The sequence below is a fragment of the Ambystoma mexicanum genome, chromosome 9 (assembly GCF_040938575.1).
Source record: "Ambystoma mexicanum isolate Mex_15411 chromosome 9, UKY_AmexF1_1, whole genome shotgun sequence".
NCBI lineage: Eukaryota > Metazoa > Chordata > Amphibia > Caudata > Ambystomatidae > Ambystoma > Ambystoma mexicanum.
Genome location: NC_090931.1, coordinates 132493474 through 132520214, shown reverse-complemented (window position 1 = coordinate 132520214; position 26741 = coordinate 132493474). Strand labels below are relative to the sequence as shown.

General features: G+C 49.1%; 1 protein-coding gene across 2 annotated transcripts in view; it reads right to left on the bottom strand.

The window, feature by feature from the left end:
• The window catches only part of SIK2 (salt inducible kinase 2), a 473348-nt gene that overhangs the window by 56040 nt on the left and 390567 nt on the right, over nt 1–26741 (bottom strand). For both annotated transcript variants that reach the window (XM_069614303.1, XM_069614302.1), the window contains exon 9: nt 1842–2006. In XM_069614303.1, the coding sequence (XP_069470404.1) occupies nt 1842–2006 (165 nt within the window). The remainder of the gene's footprint in view (nt 1–1841; nt 2007–26741) is intronic.

Sequence of the window (26741 nt, the reverse complement as noted above, 5' to 3'; positions counted from 1 at the left end):
GAACCCAGGCTTGGTTCATCAAAGTAGACTTAGACTATACCACTCCCTGTGGTCCATTTGCCTTTAAATGAAGGCTGAGTCCCTTTTATCATTGGGTAATAATTGTGTTTCTGCTGTGTTGCAACTAACCAAGGATCCACTACCTTGCAGAGACAAGACTGCCGTTCTGTCCACATTACCAAAATTGGACAAGGAGGTTTATAATTTGTTTGTGTTCCAAATCTGTTCGGATCTCTTCTGGTGTATGAGAGGCGTGGGGCTGATTGATGGTTTAGAAACCGATATTCATCCCTGGACCACTGGTGCTGCAGAAGTTGATTTGTCACAGTTTCCATGAGATCAAATACATCGGCTCAGTCCTCTGGAGTACTAAAACACAAAGCAGTAGCAGCAAAGCTACACAGCACTACACAAGCAAGAACCGGAACCTGAGCATCAGGCAGAGCCTGCCTCGGACCCCGAGAACATCTAACTGACCTAACTACCAGATACAGACCATCTAGGGCCATGTGATCTACCAACTCACCTGGCCACCAGGTACAACCCATCTGGGACCCTGTGATCTTCTCACTCACATGGCCATCAGCTGCAGACCATCTAGGATCCTGTGATCTTCTCACTCACATGGCCATCAGCTGCAGACCATCTAGGGCCCTGTGATCTACCCACTCACCTGGCCACCAGGTACAACCCATCTGGGACCCTGTGATCTTCTCACTCACATGGCCATCAGCTGCAGACCATCTAGGATCCTTTGATCTTCTCACTCACATGGCCATCAGCTGCAGACCATCTGGGACCCTGTGATCTACCCACTCACCTGGCCACCAGGTACAACCCATCTGGGACCCTGTGATCTTCTCACTCACATGGCCATCAGCTGCAGACCATCTAGGATCCTTTGATCTTCTCACTCACATGGCCATCAGCTGCAGACCATCTGGGACCCTGTGATCTACCCACTCACCTGGCCACCAGGTACAACCCATCTGGGACCCTGTGATCTTCTCACTCACATGGCCATCAGCTGCAGACCATCTAGGATCCTTTGATCTTCTCACTCACATGGCCATCAGCTGCAGACCATCTGGGACCCTGTGATCTACCCACTCACCTGGCCACCAGGTACAACCCATCTGGGACCCTGTGATCTTCTCACTCACATGGCCATCAGCTGCAGACCATCTAGGATCCTGTGATCTCACTCGCCTGATCAACAGGCACATTCCATTTGGGACCCTTATATCATCAAACACAGCTGGCCACTACAAAAGCTCATCTAATACCTCAAGATCATCCAGGTCTGCCCTGCTCCTTATTGTGGCCAGACCCCAAGACCATGAAACATTTTAAATCCCCACAAATTAGAGGAGAAACCTTTCTACACTTGCACCGCGCCCTGGAGAAACCTCTATTCTCGCCCCACATATGAACATCCCCCGTGCATGGGAACGCCTTGTGATAATGCTCCGCTCTCTCCACTGCAGCAGCCCAGGAATTCTGTATTGCAGTGCCAAGTTCTTAGGTCATGTATCTGACGTCACCTCCCCCACGCCGACAAGACCTTCCAGTTGCAAATGGGTAGTACTGAAAGCCAACTTCTAAACCAATAACGACTTTAAATTGAATAAAGAATGACTTTGCTCTGAGAACTAGGTTGCCCACCTTATCCAGTTTGCAGTTTCCCCTTAGCATATCCTAAAAGCACCGGCATCACCCAACAGGGGGTATCAACACTGGGCAGGAAAATGCTGCTGCCTGATCCTCCAGAGAGCGGATGGCCCAAAGGTGCATTGAGCGTACCCACTGGCGCGCCCTGCCAGGGGGCCAAGAAGACTTACCTTGGGCGTGTTGACGCTATCCTCTTCCATGAACGGATGCTCTGGCTGACAGATGGATTGTGGGAAGGAGAAGGATTCAGCCGTGGAGGCCTGCGCCAGCACTGGGGGCCGCAACAGTCGCACGTTCGGAGACATCATATTCACTGGCGGGGGCACTGTATTGGCCTGCAACATCCGAAGACATGTGTGTAAAACACTGCTCGCACATATTATCACTGACATTACAACGTTTCGGGGCTGTGCATCACACTTGCTTACTTAACAGTTTTTCATACATGTAATTTATTTATTTAACAAGTCAGAGCGCATGCAAGTCCTTGTTTTGTTTTTAAATGCTATATGACACTCAAGTTGGGATCCAATCAGAAAGGTGGGGGCCGATATATCTTTAAAAGCGTTGAACGATATTATTCCAAGTTAGACCATAAAGATTTAATCCTCATAAGCTGTTCTTTTGGTAAAGTGCTACAGTCGATTTCACGCCGATATGAAATATTAGCAGGTGTTAAAAAGTGTTCTGTGTGGGGAGGCGAGCGGGCGGTTGGCATTAGGGAAGCCAGATATGTAGGTGCTGGCGTGCGGTGGGGAGGAATGTTTAAACAGGAATTTGAGGGGTTTGGGTTAAGAGTCAGTAAGAGTCTCTGCACCAAGAAGTTCAACACATTTTCAGATTTCTGAAGACTTTAAGGTCTAAGAGAGGGGCCCAAGACTAAACCCCGACCTGCAAACCTCTGCCCACCAAAGCAATGCCTGTATCCAGGGGCATCCAACAGATTAATAGCGTCTCTGAAAGATGTTTACCGATTTTATTTATAAACCAGCATATGCAGATTTTAAGTGCCCCTATTTAGTGTTCTATTTGGGGTGAAGAATACCCTGTAATGTATTTGAGCTTTAAAGAGAAGTACTTGCGGACACCAGAGGGAAAAAGAAATGCAATCACCCGGCGTGAGATTAAATTTAATTCTGACATAATTTTTCTGGATAATATGCAAAGCAACTGGCTTTTTTTTTTATAGAAACCAGTGAGCAAGGCATTGATCCAGCCTGCCCAAAAAGGACCGCTGGTCAAATCCAGGAGCACAAGTAGCACTAATGAGGGTTCTTGGCTGCTTTGCATAAAATCAAAGAGCATTTTGATTCATAAGAATGATCACAGATCTTCACAATGGACAACTGTGTCTGTGATAAAAGGGTTGTATTCTTGAATTCCTAACTACATAATGAACAAAGGACTTGGTGCTCCTTTCATTTTTCACTACACGCACCCTAACAATTCAGTGTTTTTAACCATGAAGCTCATAGTCTGAGATCAGAAGCTTTATACTTTTGAGCGTTTTCCAGCACGCCTGAGAGGAGTTATGCAGTGTGGTTTCAGAGCTATTGAACCCCCCCCCCCCCCCCCCCAGTAGCCCTGAGCAACTTCTTGTGTCACTTGTATAGGCGCACTTTAACCGATCTCCTTCAAAATGGAAGACTTATTAAAGCAGGAACTCCATCCACCATGAGTGAGAGAATAATGTTAAACGTCGGTACTGGCCGGGGTATATCTAACCCTTTTTTTTATTAAATCTTTTTAATATGAACGCATACAAATCAACAAAACAACCATGAATGAATAGTCTTAAATTTACATGAAAACATAATAAGGGGGAAACTATAGATCAAAGTGTGATCCACCTGGAAAGCAAAGTCATACAGTAAACTCCTACTCATGATATGATATCCGATATGATGGGTTATTTATAACGCGCTTAATACCCAGAGGTTTCTAAGCGCGGAACCGGGGATCGAACCTGTATTGCTCTGTGTCGTCTTGCTTCCAATGCGAGCACATTGCCACTGAGCTATCCTCCCGGTATACCCTCAGGGAGGTCATACATTATTGCTTCCGTTCCCCCTCTCCCCCTCTCACTCCACCATCTGTGTAGATTAGCCACATAAAAGAACTTAGCGAGTAGCCAAAGCAGTAACCACCCTGCTTCTACTTCCTCAAACACACCACCTAAACACTATTAATGCCCACTGGGCTAGCTAACCTATACCCTTACAGACACCCAAAACACACAACAAACAAACCCGGACACTGGACCTGACCCATACGGACACAACAAGCCAGTGTGCACAACCTAAACACCTGCCAATCTACACATACACAGGCCAACATAACATACAGTCACATAGTAACATCCAAGGCATTGGACTTTACGTACGAATAAAACAAGCCAGTGAACGCAACCTACCACCTGCAAGCCAATACACAGATGCCAGTTTCTGCTGGTTCGGGAGCTATCCTATCCTTCTTCCCTCACTAACCAACCCTGTCCTCTTTCTTGCAGAGCCACGTGAGCGCCTGGAGACTGCTCTTGGGTGGTATTGGTGCATGCTATAAATCAACAGAACATAATATCCCCCTCAGTGCAAGCGCCACACGTAAAGGCGATTCGTGTATTCGCTCAGTTTATATGGGCCAGTAAGCATAATAAATACAAACATATTGCATCGTCTACGAAACTGATTATCCCATCCAACGTAGTTCATCAGCCATCAAACCTCCTGTGCTTCAGGAGAAAGCACCTAAGGACATCTGCCCGCTCGCCAAAAAGAGCATTAGTTTTGTTTTTCATTGAGACGGCATACAGCGTGCTTGCTTGTGGTGAGTGATCCGCTTGGGGCAGTTACGTTCTATGGTAAGTGGCCATGTCTAAATTACTGAGTCAACGAATTCCCAAAACCTGTCCGCCTGTGTCATACTTGGAACCCGTCGGGAACTAGCTCTTTCAGCACACATGTTTTTGTTACGAGCTGTAAATAACATAATACGTATAGGTTTACATGTCAAGTCTTCATCATGCCAGTCATCCATGTCCGCACCAAACATCATTGACGAGGGGGATGATGTGAGCCTAATACCCTTTATGTGAGCCCGCTTACAGGGAACCATAGCTCAGAAAGGCTTGTTCTTTGGACAAGACCAGAAGATGTGACCCATTGGCAGTAGGAGTGAAGGCATGAAGTTTCGTCAGAGTAAAATATGCTTTTTGAATAATTTTAAATAGCATTTCTCTATTTTTCAAGCTATAAGAAATAGGTTTAATAATAGCTAAATATTCATAAACATCTGCTCTGCTAATTGAAATGTCTAGAACTTCCACCCACATGTCAGCCAAAGTCGTATTCCGTTGAAGATTATTAGGAATGCATAAATTATAAAATGCTCTAATCCTCTGGTATTCGGAAAGATCCCTAACAAACTCAGTTTCACATTCCGACGGTTCCATCGTGCGCGGTTCATTAGTCATGTTTGACCCAATGGGCGATTGTATGTTTTAGTACTGGAGCCAATCCCTGTTGGTCAATCCCAGAAGATCTTTAGCCTCTGAAATCGGTACGAGGCAAGAGCTATCCAACAGATCTAGAACCTTCACATCCTGCCACTCTAAGTTGACGCGGGTGGATAAGAGTGTGTGTGTGTGTGTACTGTGTGTACTGTGTGTTAATAGAGCTCTTATAGAGATCGATGATGGGGTCACATGTACATTCATCCCTGTGAGTGTACGCATGTAGGACCACCAAGTATTGGGTGTCTTGCCAGGGCCTTCGGAAGTTTGTGCGGCGGGATGGCTAAAATGTCCTGTGCGGAGGGCGAAAGGAGCGTTTGATGTAGCATCTATATTCTGCCAGTGTTTAGCCCAACAGACCTGGTTGCAAGATAATACACCCTCCAAGAGGGGAGGGCGCGACCCCCATCTGTCTTGGAGGCCTGCAAGACATATTTATTCAGCTGTACTCTTTTGGTGTGCCAAATGAACTTCATAATGTAGCTGTCTAGATCATCAAACATACATTTCGTCAACATCGGTATCATTGTGGACATGTATATCAGTTTAGGAAGCGCATTCATTTTAAGTGCATGAACCCTGCAAGTTGGTCAGAGAGGTAATATGCACCACTTCACCATATCCTGTTTAATCGTATTCAGAATGGAGCCATCATTTAGATACGTAAGTTTCCCCAAATCGGTGCCAATCGACACACTTCAGCATTTTATGTGTTGACATTGTAGTCGGAACCCCTCCTGGGTCCCAGGCAGGAGTCAAGTCCTAAAAAATGAAGTGGGGGGACTCAAAAAACGCAGTGGGATGTCACGTCGCCAAAAAATTACATATCAAGGTGAAATGTGAACATTTCATTAAATTGGCTTTGCATAACCAACCAAATTGCACAGGACGAATGGCATTTGCCTTTCATAAAATAAACACACGCACAAAATCAAGAGAGGATATTTTCTTCTAATAGTGTTTTTGAAAACTTTAAAAGGTGTGACTGTTTTAAACTCCAAGATCCAATACAAATGTTTTCCCTGGAGCTTGCAGTACCAAAATGGGACATTTCACCTTTAGTTGTCTCTTATTTTTCATCAGGTTATATAGTTTAGTGGTGAAGTGTCTGGCCTACAAATCTGCCAACTGCGGTTTGATCCCTGAGGTTGGCTTTAATTCATAAATTCAAAGAGGACATGCAATGTTTCTCATTTTAGCTGGGGGGGGCTGAGTCCCCCCCTCTGAAAAAAGTGGGTGGACTCCATCCCCCCGCGTGTACCCTCGACTTGAGCCCTGGTCCCAGGGAATATCTGGTCATAAAGGCATCACCTCAGATATGTCGCAGTTTATTCTCTATCCCGCTATGGGGCCATACTGTTGTAGTATCTCATGAATACGAGGGAGGGAAAGTGAAAACAGACTGATATAAAGCAGAATGTTATCCGCGTACAGCAAAACTATGTTCCTCATTGCCCTTACTAATACCAGACCATTGAGTATCCGTACGTAATTTCACAGCTAAAGGTTTGGTTCCTAGAACATATAGAAGGGGGGGAAGGCACCCCTATCTAGTGCCAGTAAAGAGAGAGAATGGTGCAGACGTGTGGGCATTATTGGACACCGTAGTTTGTGGCCCATCGCACAACAGCTGCACCAATTGTATAAACCTGCCAGTCAGACTGAACCTCCGAAGAACCATGAACATGTAGTTCCATCAGACTTTATCAAAAGCTTTTTCGGCATCTAAAGATAGGACCACATCCCAACGGTTTGAGACTCCCTTTAAAATGTGCAAAAACCATCTCATGTTGTCTGCAGAATGTCTATGCAGTATGAGACCAGTCAGGGCTTTGTGGATGCGTTTGGGTAAGAGACGTTCCAATCGTTGCACTAGACGTTTTGTCAGGATTTTCATGTCTGAATTAGAGATAATGGGCAGTAAGAACTACAGAGGTTGGGATCTCGTCCTCGTTTGTGAAACACAACAATATTTGCCGCCAACATAGATGTTGGTAAGTGTCCTAGCTCTGCCGATTCTGGGGGCCATTGAGTCAAATCACTAATCTGTAGATGTCTATCGGGAAACCACCTGGACCAACTGCCTTACCAGAAGTGAGACCCATAATGGCACGCCAGACCTCTTCATCCGTAATCGGAGCATTCAATGAATCCGAATAAGCCACTGTAACAATTGGGAGAGGCAGTGGTTTCGAATCATCAAGTACCAGTCCAATATCTCTATCGGGCGAAGCCGCATAAAGCTTGTGATAGTATTCTGCAAATCTGAGATTAATAGCCTGATCTCCAACCAGTGGGTCACCCTGTGCATCCATCGTGAAATGACACAATAAGCTGTGCGTGTTGTCTCCCTTTAAGGGCAAGCGCTATCATGCGTACAGCTCTACCCTCATCTGCATTGAGGGTATGAGCCCATTTAAAGAATGCCTTCTGGGTGAGAAGGGTGGAAATGTGTGTTATTTCGGATCTCAGTTGGAGTATTTGGGTGTCCGTGACAGAATCTCCGGTGCTTTTATGTTTACGTTCCACTTCTTGTAAGTCCTTGACTAGTGTTGTTTCTTTCACTGCCCAGGTCTTCCTCTTATGCACCCACTTAGAGATAAATTGTCCCCTAAAAAAGGACTTGCATGCACCCCAACAGCAGTGGGAATTGTAACCCTCTTGTATATTGGCCAGCCAGAAGCTCTCATCGTCTTGTACCAGGCATTCTATTATGTCTGCATGTTGGAGGGCGATGAGATTCAACCACCAAGAGGGGGATCTCGGAAATGGTGTCAGGGAGTGTAATATGCAGGAGAACCGGCACATAGTCAGATAAAGTCATGGGTAAGATGACACATTTATCAACAGCATGGACCATGGCCAAAGTAGCCAATAATCCAGCCAAGAATAACTGGTGAAGATTAGAGCAAAACGTATAATCCTGTTTGTCCTTGTGCAGTTGCCTCCATATATCTAACAATCCAAGGTCTTGCCTCAAAGTGCAGAGAGGGGTGGCTCTTCCTTCGGCACAGTGCCACTGCACATAGAGGATGGGTTATATCCATCTAAATCTGGTGATAAGGCTACATCTAGATCTCAGTGTCCCATACAAGGTGTGCATGCGGCTAGCATATGTATGAAAAACCCTGGGGAGTCCGTTGTAGGGCCATGTATATATTTAAGAAGGTGACTCACTGGTTATGGAGCAATCCATGTAGTAAAGCATAGCAAACTTCTTTTTCCGTTTTGGTATCTAGAATCATCAGTGGGACCCACTTGTTCACCAGGATGGAGACCCTTCACTTCCCGCAATATAGTGAGTTGCCATGCCCACCCAACCCCTAAGAAGATTCCAAGATTCGATCTCATCTAGGAGTGTATTGTGTAGAAAAATAGTATCCCCTTGAAGGTCTCATTATTAAGCAATCTCCGACGTTTAATGGGGTGACCCAAGCCATGAATGTTGAGTGATACACATGTTATGGTCACCATAATATGGCTGAAGGTAAGGGTATCCATGCATAAGCTAATGGCGGGCCAAGCGTGTATGGCCACGTGACAAGAGTTTACACTGAATATCTAGTATACGTATGTAGCATGTATGCACTAGTAGTTTTCCCCCAAAAATAAAATCAAACTGAGAACATAAGGAACATTGGGGTCCTGGAACTTGACCCCAATACAACAGTACAGGAACCCATATGTCATATAGCAGAGTGTCAGTCTTGCTTGCATCCAAAGCCTTTGGGTCATCTTTCAGCGTTATTCCATCCCAGACGTGTGGGAGAATCCGGTCATACATGAATAGCCTTCTGGGCTGCGCTCGCTCCTTCGGTATATGGTCAGAGGTCAACAGATCATGAGATTTAAAAAACGTGCAGGCCCCCTCCGTGGCATCCAATGTATGCCACTGCCTATCCATTGAATTGATATGATAGGTTATTTATAATGCACTTAATACCCAGAGGTTTCTAAGCATGGACCCGGGGATCGAACCTGTGTTGCTCTGTGTCGTCTTGCTTCCAAGGCGAGCATGTTGCCCCTGAGCTATCCTCCCAAGTCCCAAGAAGATGGTTGGAAATCTCAGGTAATGCCTATGATCTGTAATTTTCGGTGTCTCGAAAAGCAGATTAAAGCCTCATATCCATTTCAATACCTCAATAGAAAAATCATTAAAGATACGCACCGTAGAGCCAACTATTTGAAAGGCCGGTCCCCAGCTTTGGGCGTTGGAATCAGGGCTCTGTGTGCTCTTTCTATGGTGTATGACATGGAGTCTGCGGTCTGGAGCTTATCACTAAACAAATCATACAAAAAGCCTTCCATGTCAGTGCCTTCTGCAGTCTCTGGAAACCCCACCAGGCATATGTTATTTTGCTGGGAGTGATTTTCTTGGTCCTCAACTTTGGCTCCAAGACTTTATATTTCCCGATGAGGGCATCCACATCTGGTGATACGATATCCTGATAGTTTTCCAGTACACTTATATGTCTTTCGTTATCCGTAGTGTGTTCCGCCAGTGCATGCAGGCACGTATTGACGTCCTTCAATTCTTTCACTATGTCCTGCATGGTCCCCTGGGTTTCTGCGTGCACAGATTAATTTTTTTATTGCAGCCAGTATCAGTTGTAGCTTCACAGAGACATCCATTTTCGCTATGTGGCGAGTCGACCTACGTACGGTACGGTATGACCTCAAAGCGCTAGTATGTTGAACACCCTCGGGGACCGCGGTCCAGGTCAGTTGAGAGAGTAAGTTGGCATAGGGTGCATGGGTGCACCGATTATGTGTGCTGCTGAAGCATCTGTGCGATGGTAGCTGCATCCTAGCATTAGGTGTGGTGGCATTTGATATCAGTAGAATGTGTGTAGTCAGGACGATGGTCACCAGGACTGGGTTCTGGCTGCGTTAGGCCTGTTTAGGACGCTTATGTGTGCAGCTAAGCCAGAATCGAGGGGTAGAGCTGCGTTTTATCAGAGTATTGTGGTGTTCATGAGGTAATGTTTGTATGTGAGCAGCTAGGCCGAAAGTGCTGATTGTAATGCCAGTAGTGGGGAACAGTCATACAAAATGCAATAAACACTACACAAAATACAAAAAGCCTTTAAGACAAAGACATTGCGCCCAGCACAGTGAAATGGAGGAGCAGGGACGCTTGTATCATTCATTTCCAAAACTATGGCAGGAAAATAAGACTCTGGGAACACTAAGGGCAAAAGAAAGACTCCCAGGGAAAACAACCACTAATGGGGTCCATTCCATGTATGGCAAGAATACAACAAAGAAACTCCATCCTTAAGGGATAAATGGCATCACGGCTCCCCCCCTGCCTCCATGCTACTTCCGAACAAACTGCTGATTCACCCCGGATTAGCAGGACCCCCCCGAAAGGTCTCCTGTGTCCCTCAGAATAACGTGCTCAGAAGCTCAGGATTTTTCAAGCAGCTCTTTGAATGCGCTCTCATGAGCTTTCCAGTCCACTTTGTCACCGATTGATCGACTGCTAATTGAAAATTCCCTTTTAGATTCTGCTTTACGCCTTCTTAGTGTTGCAGCAAAGCGGCGAGGTTATGTTAACCTTTGAGGGGACTGACAGGCGCGTGACAGGCGCCCCCTGAGGGACACCACTCAGGGAGGGGTGTATAATATATCGACTGAACCCCAGGATGGTCTGGCTGAAAGTGCATGCAGATTATCAAGGGCTGGCCGTGTTCACACCCCGCACCTGCCCTTTCTGTGCTGCGTCTTTGCTCTCACCCTGTCTGATTAAAGGAGCCCTGGTCAGCCCAGATACTCATGCATTGAAGATCAGTTTGCCTCTATTCCCTGCGGAGAGGAGAGGCGGGAAGTCCAGCCTCGGAGACATAGTGATAGGCAGGATTAACTGTTTGGATGCCTAAAATATATGCTGGTAATTTAAGGGGCATTTTACTAAACATGTATGGGGTTTGTGCAGAGAAAGTAGTAGCGAGCAAATTCAAATGCGCTCATATCCAATTTATGCTGCACTTAAGTTCCTGGCGCTTCTCCCAGTAGAGAAAGGCGTCATTGCCCCCTTAATTTACGTGGGCGCTTCTGCAAATGGGATCTAGTTCCGCACAAAGTGGTTCATTTTGGCCGTGCTTAGAAACCTCTGGGTATTAAGCGCGTTATAAATAACCTATCATATCATTAGGAGCATGGCGGTGCAGTCAAAAAGTAACGGTGGTAGAATTACAGGAATTACTGCCAAACTCGCCACAGGCCCCACAATCCTGAAAAGCATCACCCCCCTGCCCCCCGACACTTGAAGCCAGTGGAGATGTCTTCTCATGGGGGCCCTTGTGGGAATTCCCTGTCTTAGAGCCATCAGATAAACACTTTTTTTTAGCCCTTCTGGGTTGAAGTTCGCTATGCAGTTGGCTGTTGCTTAACTGCAGCAGGCACTAAGGCAGGAGTCTGCGACCTTTGTCTCTCCAGATGTTTTGGACTATGACTCCCATGATCCCTTGCCATTGATTATGCTGGCTACGTTTGATGGGAGTTGTAGTCCAAAACACCTGAAAAGCCAAAAGATGCAGACCCCTGCACGGAGGTCAGGTTAGGCCAGTGTACATGCAGTAGCCAGGATGATACTAGCAGTAAGTAATGACACGGGTACTCTTTGGAGTACTGGAGTCCTGAAAGACGGTTCTCGACTTCCAAGAGATGGGGTCAGGGAAAGCTGGGACTGGGGCAATGAGGGATATCATTGGTTAGTGGGGCCTTGCTTTCAGCACTTTTCTTTCTTGAACTCAGCCGCTCATGTGCGGAAGAACTTTGGCTTCTGACGATGTGCTACCCAACCGTGGTGGGCAGCTTCTCTGCACGATGCACTGGTGAACTAGGTGATGAAACCAGTCTTCAGGGTAAACCTTGAAGCCTGCAGGGCGGTAGTAATAGTAGTGAAAATATTCTGCAAGTGCAACACCCATCAATCAAATCAGCTTCAATGCGTCGCATGCACCACGCAGATAGAGCACAGCAATCGCGGTGAGTGGTAACCATTGACATTCTACTCACACTTAGGTCAGGTAGATGTCTGAGGGATGCCTTGGAGGGTGGCCAGGGCAGCGTTCGCGATACCTTTGAACATAAAATAAAAATTAACTAGCTTTTACATATTGTGCGGCATGAGAAGTCCAGCCTGCGGCATTGGGTATTGAACCTGTGCTGCTCTACGTTGGCTTATCTGCAAGAGGAGTGCGTTGTCCCTGACCTATCCGCCCAGTCCTGGCCAGTAAGGATGGATTGGACGATGGCTTGGAAATCCATTTCTGGTAGATATGCGTTCAAGCCCACTCAGTGGAAAGAGGATGCCAGGCAGGCTGCTTAGGTTGGTGATGTGACTTGTGATGGACAGGCTGCTGTTGATATGGAAGTCGAGACTCGCCGGGCAGATCGTGGGCTTTGGGGCAACTCCTTCCAGCTTCATGCCCGAGAGCCAGGCCCATATGATACTGGTGTTTGTGATATTGGTGGAGGGCATGAACTCAATTTCCACATGGTTCAGCTTTTGGTTTACATCAGGCCAGGATGAGGGTGAAGTACTGTGCAAGAGGACCAATCGCCTAGAAGATTGTGAAGGATAGGTGGGAATCTTTGCCATAACTGGTGGCAATGGATTCTGCATTCGGCCAGGAGGGACCCTAGAGATCCCATGCAGGCATTGAAGGCCCTGGAGAGGGTGGATCTGTGCTATTACATGTGGCTGCAGCGCCTGTGATATGGCGGGTCCCACTTGGATGGACTGGTGCCAGTTGCTTAGTTAGGATGGCATGGAAAATGGGAATGCATCCTTAATGCCCGCATGTGATGAGAGGATGTAAATGGGGGCCTGGTAATGCAGAGTACCAAAAGCTGCTGATAGGCTCAGCAGCACCAGGGGGTTGGTCAGCATCGTCTCGTAGCCAATGGGTGCTGCAGTCCATTTCTATGCCGCAGTGCGGTTTGAAGCCAGGCGGAAACTGGGAATGAAGTTATGGCTTGCAGTGTAACTTGGCAAATGAATGGAGACTGCATTTTAAAAGATCTTCTGCAGGAACGAGGGGTTGAATGCCCAGAAGCTGAAGAGGTCCTCTGGATGAAGAGAGGGATTTTTCTCTACACAATTTAAAGCTATTTACCTTCATCTTTTCAGATGTTGGGTTCCACAAACAATGTTTTTCTGATTTTAGCTTGAGAGCCTTGCTTTGTCTCAGTGGATGGGGTTGCATGGCTCTCTGTGGTGCACTCAGCCCAGTCTGTGCCCTGCCATCCATGGTACCAGCTGCTTCGGGCATTGAATGGGCATGTTGCATTGCTTTCTTCTTTCGGCTGAAATTTGGTTTCAATTGGTGCAACCACTTTTGTTCTACAAGGGCGCAAAACCCCCACACTGTCGGTAAACAGAACCCTCATTTCCCACTTTCCAATGCCACTGCTGTTAACTTTGGAAAAACTCAACCAATCTCCACATTTGATGTGAACAAAGATATACAAAAATCAGTTTATTTTTGGCAGAGCTAAATAAGGAAGTGGTTTAAACCTACTTGATGATGGCACAGGATCAATTGACATAAAAGACAGACTTTGTATTTAAATTTAAAATCATTCTTTGTTTACGTTTTCTCCCCCAGTGCTTGTTCTTCTTCTTGCTGATAGATTTTTATCCATCGGCGGTGATTTTTGGATACCGAGGCTTGAGCCTCATTACTCCATCTTCTCGGGTTGAGTATGTAGTCGTGGGTTTGTTTTCTTCTTGGTCTGTGTGGTCTTGTCACAGTAGAGCTGGTTTCACAGGGTCTTCGCAGTGATGGGCCGCGGGTAGCGGTCGAAGGGGTTTGCAGTGGTGGCAGTGAGTCTTCTGATCAGAGGGTTCGGGTTTTGATCCAGTCCTTGGCAGAAGTTCTAAATCAGCTTCGCTAGATGTTCGTCCAACATCTCAATGTCCAGGTCTCTGTGAAGGTCTGCTATCGTTGTAGCTGGTCAAGTGGCACAGCGAGTAGAGCGCTCGCTTTGACATCCGTGCAGAGCCTGTTAACGCAGGTTCGAATCCCGGCAGGGCCAAACTCAGCCTTTCATCCTTCCGAGGTCAATAAATGAGCACCACACACCGTGGGTAATAATAAGCAGCGCTCAGATACCTGAGGGTTCGTAGCGCTATATAAATGCGAAATTATTATTATTAATTATTATTTGTGAAGATTGGAGCTCCAGAAGATATCCGCAGGGCCTTGTTCTGGACTATCTGAAGACTCTTCCGGTGTCACTCATGGCAGGTCATGCATGCTGGGGAGGCACACGTCAGGGGTTGGTCTGATGATCGCCTTGTAGACGTTGATCTTTGTCCGGAGGGGCATGGACTTGCTCTTCAGGAGTGGGTACAGCGCTGCCATCTTTCCTGTTTTCTCCCTACCTGGAGCTGGCATTTGTATTTTGGTCGAGTCTCCACTAATCTGTGTATTAAGTGTCTCTGATCAGTGAGTGCTTTAGGATTAGAGGACTACTGTGTTTGTTAGTCAGTCCCTACGAGTGCTTAACAAGAGAATCAGCACTCAGTCTTGCACAGGCATCGTCTTAGTAAATGAAGACTCCAATGGTGCCCTCGTGGCTGGAAAGCTCAATTTCCCAGCATGCAGTGTGTTCTATAAGGAACACATTCTTAACTTAAATTTGTCTCGAAGACTTCATTTGCCAGATTGCAATTGTTTGCAAGAAATGCATCCATTCTTTAATGTGGCCTTGACTTCAGAACTCGGTTTGGCAGGATGCAATATTTCCAATCTCAAATCATTTGGAACCTCAACACTCAGTTTCCCAGAATGCAACGTTCCAAATGATTCTTGTTGTAGCTCACGTCGAACTTTGGACTCACTTTCCCAGGATGCTGAGGTTTTGGAAATATGCGCTCTGGGGCTGTAGACGCAACTCCCCAGAGGTCCAGTGCCACACATTTGGTTACTTCACCCTGAGTTTGCGCCTTCAGTCGTTCAGTGTGTAGCGTCTTAGTCAAGGCATGCGCCAGCCATGACGTTTCTTCTGTGCCCTGGTTTGCTGCCGTACAAACAACACATACGCGTTAGGTTTGCTTTAAGTTTACTCAATTACCCAGCATGCAGCACTTCAAGGAAACATGTTCCTTCTGGTTGCGTGGGGCTGTTGTACTTTTTTGGCAGTCCACAGAGGGTCAAGCCAATCATGCGCAGTCTTGCAAAACGTAGAGTTCAGGCAGCATATACTCTTTCGGCTCACATTTGACGTATATAGTGATAATGATGTGTTATTTATACAGGGCTTGCGCCAAAGCGCTTTACATAGAAGATATTCACATACAATATCAACCAACCGAAGTTGGTACTCATTACTTATGGACTCAGGTTCCCAGAATGCCCTTTCTTCGCACGCAGTTTCTTCAGAAAACAAACCATTCCTTTGCCAAGTTGCTTGGGCCTTTCCATCAGCATCCAATGTACAGCTCTCTACCGTGGCACCCTGGATGCCTCTCTATCGGCCTCGTGGTCTGGCCACATCCTCATTATCTGGGTTCGAGTTTCTGTCTGCGAGCTCCAGCACTCTCTCCCTGGGTCCTTTGCTGCTCCTCGGCTGCAAAAGTGCCCCTTTCTTGCTCTGTGGCAGCAGGTCTGTGGCAGCAGGGTTAATCTCCTTCCTACTGCCGACAGCCTCCGTGACCGATACACAGCGCCCCTTTCTTGCTCTGTGGCAGCGGGGCTCATCTCCTTCCTACAGCCGACAGCCCCACGACCAATATACGGTGCCCCTTTCTTGCTCTGTGGCAGCGAGGCTCATCTCCTTCCTACTGCCAACGGCCTCTGTGGCCGATATACAGTGCCCCTTTCTTGCTCCGTGGCAGCGGGGCTCATCTGCTTCCAACTGCCGACGGCCTCCGTGACCGATATACAGTGCCCCTTTCTTGCTCTGTGGCAGCAGGGATCATCTCCTTCCTACTGCCGACAGCCTCTGTGACCGATATACTCTGCCCGCCCTTTCTTGCTCCGTGGCAGCAGTGCTCATCTCCTTCCTAATGCCGACAGCCTCCGTGGCCAATATACAGCACCCCTTTCTTGCTCTGTGGCAGCAGGGCTCCTCTCCTTCCTACTGCTGACAGCCTCTGTGGCCGATATACAGCGCCCCTTTCTTGCTCTGTGGCAGCAGGGCTCATATGCTTCCTACTGCCAACGGCCTCTGTGGCCGATATACAGCGCCCCTTTCTTGCTCTGTGGCAGCAGGGCTCATCTGCTCCCTACTGCCGACAGCCTCTGTGGCCGATATACAGCGCCCCTTTCTTGCTCTGTGGCAGCGGGGCTCATTTCCTTCCTACTGCCGCCAGGCTCCGTGACCGATATACAGAGCCCCTTTTTTGCTCTGTGGCAGCAGGGCTCATCTCCTTCCTACTGCCGACAGCCTCTGTGACCGATATACTCTGCCCGCCCTTTCTTGCTCTGTGGCAGCAGGGCTCATCTGCTTCCTACTGCCGACAGCCTTTGTGGCCGATATACAGCGCCCCTTTCTTGCTCTGTGGCAGCAGGGCTCATCTGCTTCCTACTGCCGACAGCCTTTGTGGCCGATATATGGCGCCCCTTTCTTGCTCTGTGGCAGCGGGGCTCATCTCCTTCCTACTGCCGACTGCCTCTGTGGCCGATTTATGGCGCCCCTTTCTTGCTCTGTGGCAGCGGGGCTCATTTCCTTCCTACTGCCGACAGCCTCCGTGATCGATATACAGAGCCCCTTTCTTGCTCTGTGGCAGCAGGGCTCATCTGCTTCTTACTGCCGACAGCCTCTGTGGCCGATATACAGCGCCCCTTTCTTGCTCTGTGGCAGCAGGGCTCATCTGCTTCCTATTGCCGACAGCCTTTGTGGCCGATATACAGCGCCCCTTTCTTGCTCTGTGGCAGCAGGGCTCATCTGCTTCCTACTGCCGACAGCCTTTGTGGCCGATATACAGCGCCCCTTTCTTGCTCTGTGGCAGCAGGGCTCATCTCCTTCCTACTGCCGACTGCCTCTGTGGCCGATATACAGCGCCCCTTTCTTGCTCTGTGGCAGCAGGGCTCATCTGCTTCCTACTGCCGACAGCCTTTGTGGCCGATATCCAGCGCCCCTTTCTTGCTCTGTGGCAGCGGGGCTCATCTCCTTCCTACTGCCGACTGCCTCTGTGGCCGATTTACAGCGCCCCTTTCTTGCTCTGTGGCAGCGGGGCTCATTTCCTTCCTACTGCCGACAGCCTCCGTGATCGATATACAGAGCCCCTTTCTTGCTCTGTGGTAGCAGGGCTCATCTCCTTCCTACTGCCGACGGCCTCCGTGGCCGATATACAGTGCCCCTTTCTTGTTCTGTGGCAGCAGGGCTCATCTCCTTCCTACTGCCGACAGCCTCCGTGGCCAATATACAGCACCCATTTCTTGCTCTGTGACAGCAGGGCTCATATGCTTCCTACTGCCGACGGCCTCTGTGGCCGATATACATCGCCCCTTTCTTGCTCTGTGGCAGCAGGGCTCATCTGCTTCCTACTGCCAACAGCCTCTGTGGCCGATATACAGCACCCCTTTCTTGCTCTGCAGCAGCAGGGTTCATCTCCTTCCTACTGCCGATGGCCTCTGTGGCCGATATACAGTGCCCCTTTCTTGCTCTGTGGCAGCGGGGCTCATTTCCTTCCTACTGCCAACAGCCCCCGTGGCCGATATACAGTGCCCCTTTCTTGCTCTGTGGCAGCCAGGGGCGCCGAGTATGGGGGGCTCTGGGGCCTGAGCCCCCCCCGGCAAAATCAAGTTGGGGCTGAGCCCCACCCGGGCCGGAGAGAAGTGATGCAGCATCGATGGCCCTTTCCATCGATACTGCATCACTTCTCTCTGGCTGGGTATAATCGCGAAAATGTCTGATTAGGCCCTCCCCTCTAGGACTCATATTGGTGTATAGTCCTGGAGGGGAGGGCTTAGGGCAGCGGTATTCAAACTGTGGGGCATGCCCCTCTGGTGGGCCGCAGCCTCATGACCAGGGGGGCGCGCATCCACAGTTTGAAGAAAAAAAAAACAAGAGGATAAATTACCAAAGGATCGGGCTGTTGCTTCATCAACAAGCAGCAGCCTGATCCAAGTCCCTGCCAACATGCTTAGTGTGACAGAGGCCGGGCCTTTGTGAGGCCTGGGGCTCCAATAACAGCCTATTTATGAAGACAAAAGAAGGTGGGTGCTTTTTATTTTCTTCATGAATAGGCTCCTAATGGAGCCTGAGGCCCCACAAAGGCCCGGCCTCTGTCACACTATGGATTGTGGCCAGGGACGGCCTTTGGGGTCCCAGCGCCCTGGGCGAATTGGCGCCCCTCCCTTCCCCCACGTCCCCCTGGTCAAAAGGGGTCGGGGCCAAGAAGTGCCACTTTTATTCTATTTTTTTAAACCTCCTCGCTCTGGCGAGGAGGTAATTATTTGAATAGGGCGCATCAGCACCCTGTTATTAGATGAGCTCTGCCACCGCAGGGTCATTTAATAATAATGAGGCGCCTGACATGCCTTCTGACACTATGCCAGCTCGGGGAGCCCTTGAAGGACGGCCCCGAGCTGGCGTAGTGGGGGGCTAATGGCGCCTTTTGTTGTTGAAGGCGCTGCGGCGGAGGGGCGCATTTGGTGACAATCGGGGGCTGAGCACCCGATTGTCATTGAATACATCCGCCTGCCGCGCCTTCTCCCTCTACGCCAGCTCGGGGGAGCCCTTGAAAGACTTCCCTGAGCTGGCATGGCGGGGGCTAGTGGCGCCCTAGGGGGCATGGCGCCCCAGGCGGTCGCCCGGAACGCCCCTCCCTAGGGCCGGGCCTGGTTGTGGCAGCAATGGTGTGGAACTGACCAAGTGTCACAGAAGTTCTAGAACATATTTGGGCACAGGCACCTACGGTTTTACAAATTAAGCACTTGGTATACAAATGCAGTTACAATTAAATGTTCATTAAAAAAGTATGCCCTCAAGAGTATGCTATCACAGAGAAACAGAGACCCCAAAGCCAGTTCAACTACCCACTCCTAGGTGGGCTACTGAACAGGTAGATGTAAGTCGACAGCCAACCAACCTCTTTCTCCTGTCCTACTGTACCATGCAAATAAGGGGGATCGCTCTCCTGCAGCCTTTCTCCCAGTCATCGATTCCTGACGATTTACTGGTGCAGTCACAAAAAAAAGATTTTTTGGAGGCTCATTTTGTTTACAAAAGTAGGGCATTGCTAAAACCCCCTGGCTGCCAGTTCGTTGTCCTTGGAGCGTCCCAGGCTCCCTACCCCCTGAGAGCCACCAACCTTGGGTGCTGTTTTATAACAAATGAAAGACGCAGACAGAACAATAACTGTGTGAGTCAACTGAGAGATGAATGCACTCATACTCCATTCAGAGAGAGGCTTTGAAAATGTAGCTCTGACATATCAGAGAATCATGGGGGCAAAGAAGCACTGCACATCTCCGCTCCCTCTTCATGGGTTTACAGTTGCCACCTGAAAGGTTGCCAGCAGCTAACCTGCCAACCTGTCCCAACTCCATGCCTCGTGTGCTATTCCCTGGTCAACCAAACCCTGTGAACTCATAGGCCGCATACGACCCACAGAAGTCTTTTTACCACCCGTCCTGAACGTCTGTTTCTTGCACTAGTGCTCTTAACGGTATTACCCGAATTGTTCGTTTGCAATTGTTCGAATGCACAATTGACCGAATTTAAAGGGTCACAATTCGGTCAATTGTGAAAAGGTCAATTGTAATTCGAGCAATTGTCAAACGAACAATTCGTATACATCCCTATTAACGTGTGCAACAATTGTCAAACGAACAATTCGTATACATCCCTATTAACGTGTGCAGCTCCAAGGTATAATATTAACAACCAGTGTTTGTGGGTAAAGGGCCTGCATAAAGTCTCTATGATTAAGACCCCTGGCTTTAAGGAACAGGAAGTAAAATAATCCATGAAAGTAACAGAGTATGACGTTACTGGATCTACATGGGTAGAATAAAGGTAGACTAGAAGATCAACAGCCTGGGGGCATCAAGTTTATGTAGGATGGAATGGTGGGGGTCTGAGTCACCTGAAGAGACAGGGGTATGTTACAGGTCTGAAACCTGGTAATCCACTTTACTATAAAAGACAACATGGAGAGGGGTGATGTCTCTGTGTGGCCTGTAAATCTGCCGAGATACCACCAAACTGTACTATCATTACTGCCACTTGGTCTGGCGGTATTACTGCCAGATTACAAGTGGTGGTAGGCAGTATTAGTCCCCATTAATTGGAGTCCATAGGACTCCATGGTGGATTTCAGCGGTATTACTGCTGGTAGTAATTTTGCTGGTGGTAATACCCCAAATTGTTCTATTTTGGGCGGTATGGTGGAGGAAATACCTCCAGCTTCTTGCTGGAGGATTTTCCTCCACCTTTTCCCTCAAACTCATAGTTGGGCGGTGCGATAATGTGGCTCTATACGGTATTACCAGTGTTGCCAGTCAGAACTCATTTACCTCAGCAATGTATTCAGTTCTCTGTTTTTTGTCCTGACGCTTACAATGTGCGATTTGCATTACAAGCTGTGTGCCGCAGACTACGTCCACTCTAAGCGTGAGAGAAGTTAGGACTGTGGGGACTGAGACGGCAGGACTTTTCAACCTTTTGACACAAGGGGCCTTCACTGAGTCTTGGGGGGCATCATCTCCCACGGGATATGGTACAGTACAATCACCTTATTGCTTTCTAACAATGGTTCCTCTACATCAGCCTCTTGCTGACATAGAAGGGTTTATAGCTGTCCAGTGGTTAAAATCTGTGCTGGCCTGCCATCTTGTGATAAACAGAAGCTATTAATCTTAAATTTGTCGCCATCGCAAGTCTCACTTCTCCCACAGCAACAGCAGAGCCCGCTTGCCAGTGCCTGATCCCAAAATTCTCTTTAATTTCATGCACAGCTGCATTTTATTTTTACAAGGTTATTTTACTCACTGAATGCTGATCAAGTGTTTTAAGTCTGGACTTTATTAACTGGGTGCATGTAATTGCAGCACAAGCACTCTTTACAATCTAAACTAGAGGTGTGTTTACAATGTTGATTGTTCCAAAATACATCTCCTAGTGTGCTGCTTTGGGTCAGGTGGCCCCCTTTAAGCTGTACACAATGATACATTGTCTGGTTGACATACTATGTGATTTGTGTATTTTATAAAGGAAACTAAGACCACTAGAACCAGGGTAGGTGTCAGGCATGCACGCATGCACTAATGGCTTTAAGTGGACAGGTATCTGGGCAGTTAAAGGCACTTCTGCAAAGGCACGTCTGCAACAAAGCGGATACTTTCCTGGGTATTTGATGGCAATGTGTTGTTATCTGGGCTTTTGATGGCAATCCAGGGTTGTGGCACAAGTACCTGGGCAGTGTTTCAGTCATTATTGATGGAGCATGTAGCTAGGTATTTGATGGCAGAGAGGTAAATACCTGGGCAGTTGATCACAATCCTTAGCAATGGAGTAAATACCTGGGCAGCTGATGGTAATTCTTGATTAGGGTGAAAGCCATGCCAGTTGATGGCAATGGGGCAAGTTCCTGGGTATTTATTGGCAATCATTGTCCATGGCCCAGGTTCCTGGACAGTTGCCGTTCCTTCTTGGCAATATTGCAAACATCTAGGTAGTTTATTTGACAATTGTGCAAGCACCTGATTAGTAGCTGGGAATGGAGGATGGTCCTGGCAGTTGATGACCATTTTTCCGATGCAAAGCCGGACCAAGGAGGGGGATATCGGAGTATGTGGCTGATGCCCTCCTCTCCAGTGGCCGTCCTTCTGCCATGATGGCACCTTCCAAGACCCTCGGTTGGGCAGCCTGTGCTGGCAAAGGAGCTAAACCTGTTGGCTTTGCTAAAGCTAATTTTAAAGCTGTCACTGTTAATTCCATCAATCGCAGTCCTGTGTTTTGATTACAATGGGCAACATCTGGGAAGGGCCACATGGCTATGGGTATGGACCACTTCGTTTCGTGTCGCTACACAGAGTTGTGTTCTTGATGGGGCGGGCTGTCATTTGAACAATTTGGAATATTTCGGTGAATGCCGTTTTTTATTTTGCACACTTTAATTCTCTCTGCATCTGTCTACAGTAACCTCAAACAAGCATCGGCAATGCCAATCGTTTGGGCTTTTGTGCAGGCAGGGGAAAGGCACTTGGCAGGCACAGCCATAGTGGTATTAACTGGCCATTGATTGTAGCAGGTGCAAAACGGTGCGAGTACTAGGGCCTCTAATAGCAGTCCCTGACAAATGAGGTGTATGCCCGTTTCTTGGAAGGTAAGACGTTATTAAGCATAAGTGGGGTGTACTTTTTTTTTTTACTGACTCCTTCATTTTTTGAATAAGGGGTGTTTCAAATGAATGTTGAAAACCAGGAAAGTGGGAGTTTTTAAAACATGGAGACAACCATGGCTACAACATTTAGACGCGAGTGCTTCCATCAGTCCCAAACATCACCTGGGTGCAGGGCGAGCCTGGGTAACTGCTTTTTAAAATTGTACACTACTTTACCAGAATTTCTGGTAAACTACAATGTTAAAAGAAGTTAACACTCCCCCCCCCAAGTCTGAAACCACACTTGATTGCATTATACTTCAGCAAGGATTGCATTATACTTCAGCAGCACATCTGATGTGTCCATTGAAAGGTTTAACATTAAGCTACATCCTTAACTTTATCTGGTTACCCAGAGGTAACATCTTAGCAAATGTCACTTGTGGCTGGCCAATCTACAGCAGCACTATTGTAAGTTTGAATTGTTGATGTTTTACTGAACTATGGCACCAGACATGTCTTGCTTGGTAGTTTTTAATCGGGAAACGTCTTTACTTCTCGTTTCCCTTGAATTGGTAACTTTTTTTGGTGGTGGTACTCCACCTTGCAGCTGTACCTTCGGTTTAGCAAGCATTTCATTTTCACATCTTAGTTGCATTGCTGGACGATTATAGATCGGTGGAGTAGGGGCAGTGATGTCTTACTGGAATGCAACTCGAATACTTAAATCTCCTTCTTTCTTGACTTTAGTATATGCAGTGCATGCTAGCCAATGTTTCCACTGTTCTGCGCTGCGCGTGCCAACACCCCCCGTGTGCCGTTGCACCAAGTTGGCGACTACATGCAAATTTGCGGTCATATAACTGCCAGTGATGTCAGTTCCTGTATTTGGGCCCCCCACCGGGAAATTCATAAGTCGGCTCCCATGGTGGCAGCGGGGCTAATTTCCTTCCTACTGCCGACGGCCTCCGTGACCGATATACAGCGCCCATTTCTTGCTCTGTGGCAGCAGGACTCACAACTTCCTACTGCCGACAGCCTCTGTGACTGATATACAGAGCCCCTTTCTTGCTCTGTGGCAGCAGGGCTCATCTCCTTCCTACTGCCGACGGCCTCCGTGGCCGATATATGGCGCCCCTTTCTTACTCTGTGGCAGCAGGGCTCATCTCCTTCCTACTGCCGACGGCCTCTGTGGCCGATATACAGCGCCCCTTTCTTGCTCTGTGGCAGCGGGGCTCATTTCCTTCCTACTGCCGACGGCCTCTGTGGCCGACATACAGCGCCCCCTTCTTGCTCTGTGGCAGCGGGGCTCATTTCCTTCCTACTGCCGATGGCCTCTGTGGCCGACATACAGCGCCCCTTTCTTGCTCTGTGGCAGCAGGGCTCATTTCCTTCCTACTGCTGATGGCCTCTGTGACCGATATACAGCGCCCCTTTCTTGCTCTGTGGCAGCGGGGCTCATCTTCTTCCTACTGCCGACAGCCTCTGTGACCGATATACAGCGCCCCTTTCTTGCTCTGTGGCAGCGGGGCTCATCTCCTCCCTACTGCCGACGGCCTCCGTGGCCGATATACAGCGCACCTTTCTTGCTCTGTGGCAGCGGGGCTCATTCCCTTCCTACTGCCGATGGCCTCTGTGGCCGATATACAGCGCCCCTTTCTTGTTCTGTGGCAGCAGGGCTCATCTTCCTGCTGCCGACGGCCTCCGTGGCCGATAAACAGCGCCCCTTTCTTGCTCTGTGGCAGCGGGGCTCATCTCCTCCCTTCTGCCGACGGCCTCCGTGGCCGATATGCAGTGCCCCTTTCTTACTCTGTGGCAGCGGGGCTCATCTCCTTCCTGCTGCCGACGGCCTCCGTGGCCGATATGCAGCGCCCCTTTCTTGCTCTGTGGCAGCGGGGCTCATTTCCTTCCTACTGCCGACGGCCTCTGTGGCCGATATAAAGTGCCCCTTTCTTGCTCTGTGGCAGCGGGGCTCATCTCCTTCCTACTGCCGACGGCCTCTGTGGCCGATATACAGCGCCCCTTTCTTGCTCTGTGGCAGCGGGGCTCATTTCCGTCCTACTGCCGACTGCCTCTGTGGCCGATATACAGCGCCCATTTCTTGCTCTGTGGCAGCAGGACTCACAACTTCCTACTGCCGACAGCCTCTGTGACTGATATACAGAGCCCCTTTCTTGCTCTGTGGCAGCAGGGCTCATCTCCTTCCTACTGCCGACGGCCTCCGTGGCCGATATATGGCGCCCCTTTCTTACTCTGTGGCAGCAGGGCTCATCTCCTTCCTACTGCCGACGGCCTCTGTGGCCGATATACAGCGCCCCTTTCTTGCTCTGTGGCAGCGGGGCTCATTTCCTTCCTACTGCCGACGGCCTCTGTGGCCGACATACAGCGCCCCTTTCTTGCTCTGTGGCAGCGGGGCTCATTTCCTTCCTACTGCCGATGGCCTCTGTGGCCGATATACAGCGCCCCTTTCTTGCTCTGTGGCAGCAGGGCTCATTTCCTTCCTACTGCTGATGGCCTCTGTGACCGATATACAGCGCCCCTTTCTTGCTCTGTGGCAGCGGGGCTCATCTTCTTCCTACTGCCGACAGCCTCTGTGACCGATATACAGCGCCCCTTTCTTGCTCTGTGGCAGCGGGGCTCATCTCCTCCCTACTGCCGACGGCCTCCGTGGCCGATATACAGCGCACCTTTCTTGCTCTGTGGCAGCGGGGCTCATTCCCTTCCTACTGCCGATGGCCTCTGTGGCCGATATACAGCGCCCCTTTCTTGTTCTGTGGCAGCAGGGCTCATCTTCCTGCTGCCGACGGCCTCCGTGGCCGATAAACAGCGCCCCTTTCTTGCTCTGTGGCAGCGGGGCTCATCTCCTCCCATCTGCCGACGGCCTCTGTGGCCGATATGCAGCGCCCCTTTCTTACTCTGTGGCAGCGGGGCTCATCTCCTTCCTGCTGCCGACGGCCTCCGTGGCCGATATGCAGCGCCCCTTTCTTGCTCTGTGGCAGCGGGGCTCATTTCCTTCCTACTGCCGACGGCCTCTGTGGCCGATATAAAGCGCCCCTTTCTTGCTCTGTGGCAGCGGGGCTCATCTCCTTCCTACTGCCGACGGCCTCTGTGGCCGATATACAGCGCCCCTTTCTTGCTCTGTGGCAGCGGGGCTCATTTCCGTCCTACTGCCGACTGCCTCTGTGGCCGATATACAGCGCCCCTTTCTTGCTCTGTGGCAGCGGGGCTCATTTCCTTCCTACTGCCGACGGCCTCTGTGACCGATATACAGCGCCCCTTTCCTGCTCTGTGGCAGCAGGGCTCATCTCCTCCCTACTGCCGACGGCCTCTGTGGCCGATATTCAGCGCCCCTTTCCTGCTCTGTGGCAGCAGGGCTCATCTCCTCCCTACTGCCGACGGCCTCCGTGGCCGATATACAGCGCCCCTTTCTTGCTCTGTGGCAGCAGGGCTCATCGCCTTCCTACTGCCGACGGCCTCCGTGACCGATATACAGCGCCCCTTTCTTGCTCTGTGGCAGCAGGGCTCATCTTTCTGCTGCCGACGGCCTCCGTGGCCGATATACAGCGCCCCTTTCTTGCTCTGTGGCAGCAGGGCTCATCTCCTGCTGCTGATGGCCTCCGTGACTGATACAGTGGCAGTGCAGTTTGTGCGGCTTCTACAGATTGTTTTTGCACATTAGCGTATTAGGCGGCTGGTTCTCTGTCGCCCAGTTTGTCGTTGATCCAATCCTCTGGCTCAGCTCTCGCACAGTAGTTGGGTGAACGCTTCCCCTCATGAGGTGCACGGCCCTTTCTTCTCTTTTAGACGGGCTATGAAGTGGCCAAGGGCTGTGTCACGTGAACACCAGTTCTGAAAATGGTGTGGGGAGGGGTGGAGCGGTAACGACTCTTGCATTTCATGGGGGGTGACTTTGAAATGCTTGAGAGGTGGTGTGGGGGCCAGGGCTGGAGTCAGCACAGGTAGGCGACAGGCTAGTAAAAAGTGTAAAAACATAAAAATAAAATAAAATCACGCTCTGTCCTATAGATGCCTTTAAACGTTCAGGAATCACATGACAAAACAACCTGACAGCATGACAATAGTACTCGCCTAGTAATTGTTATAGTAACATAATGAGCATTAGAAAAAATAGGGTCACAGCTTTATTCTTGCCATCCTGAATGGAAGCGTACAATTACCAGCCTTGTCCAAGGCAAACATAGGCACAGGAGTGAAACAACATTCACTGAGCGAGTCTTACGAGGGAAACAAAACTGACACGGGGCAGTT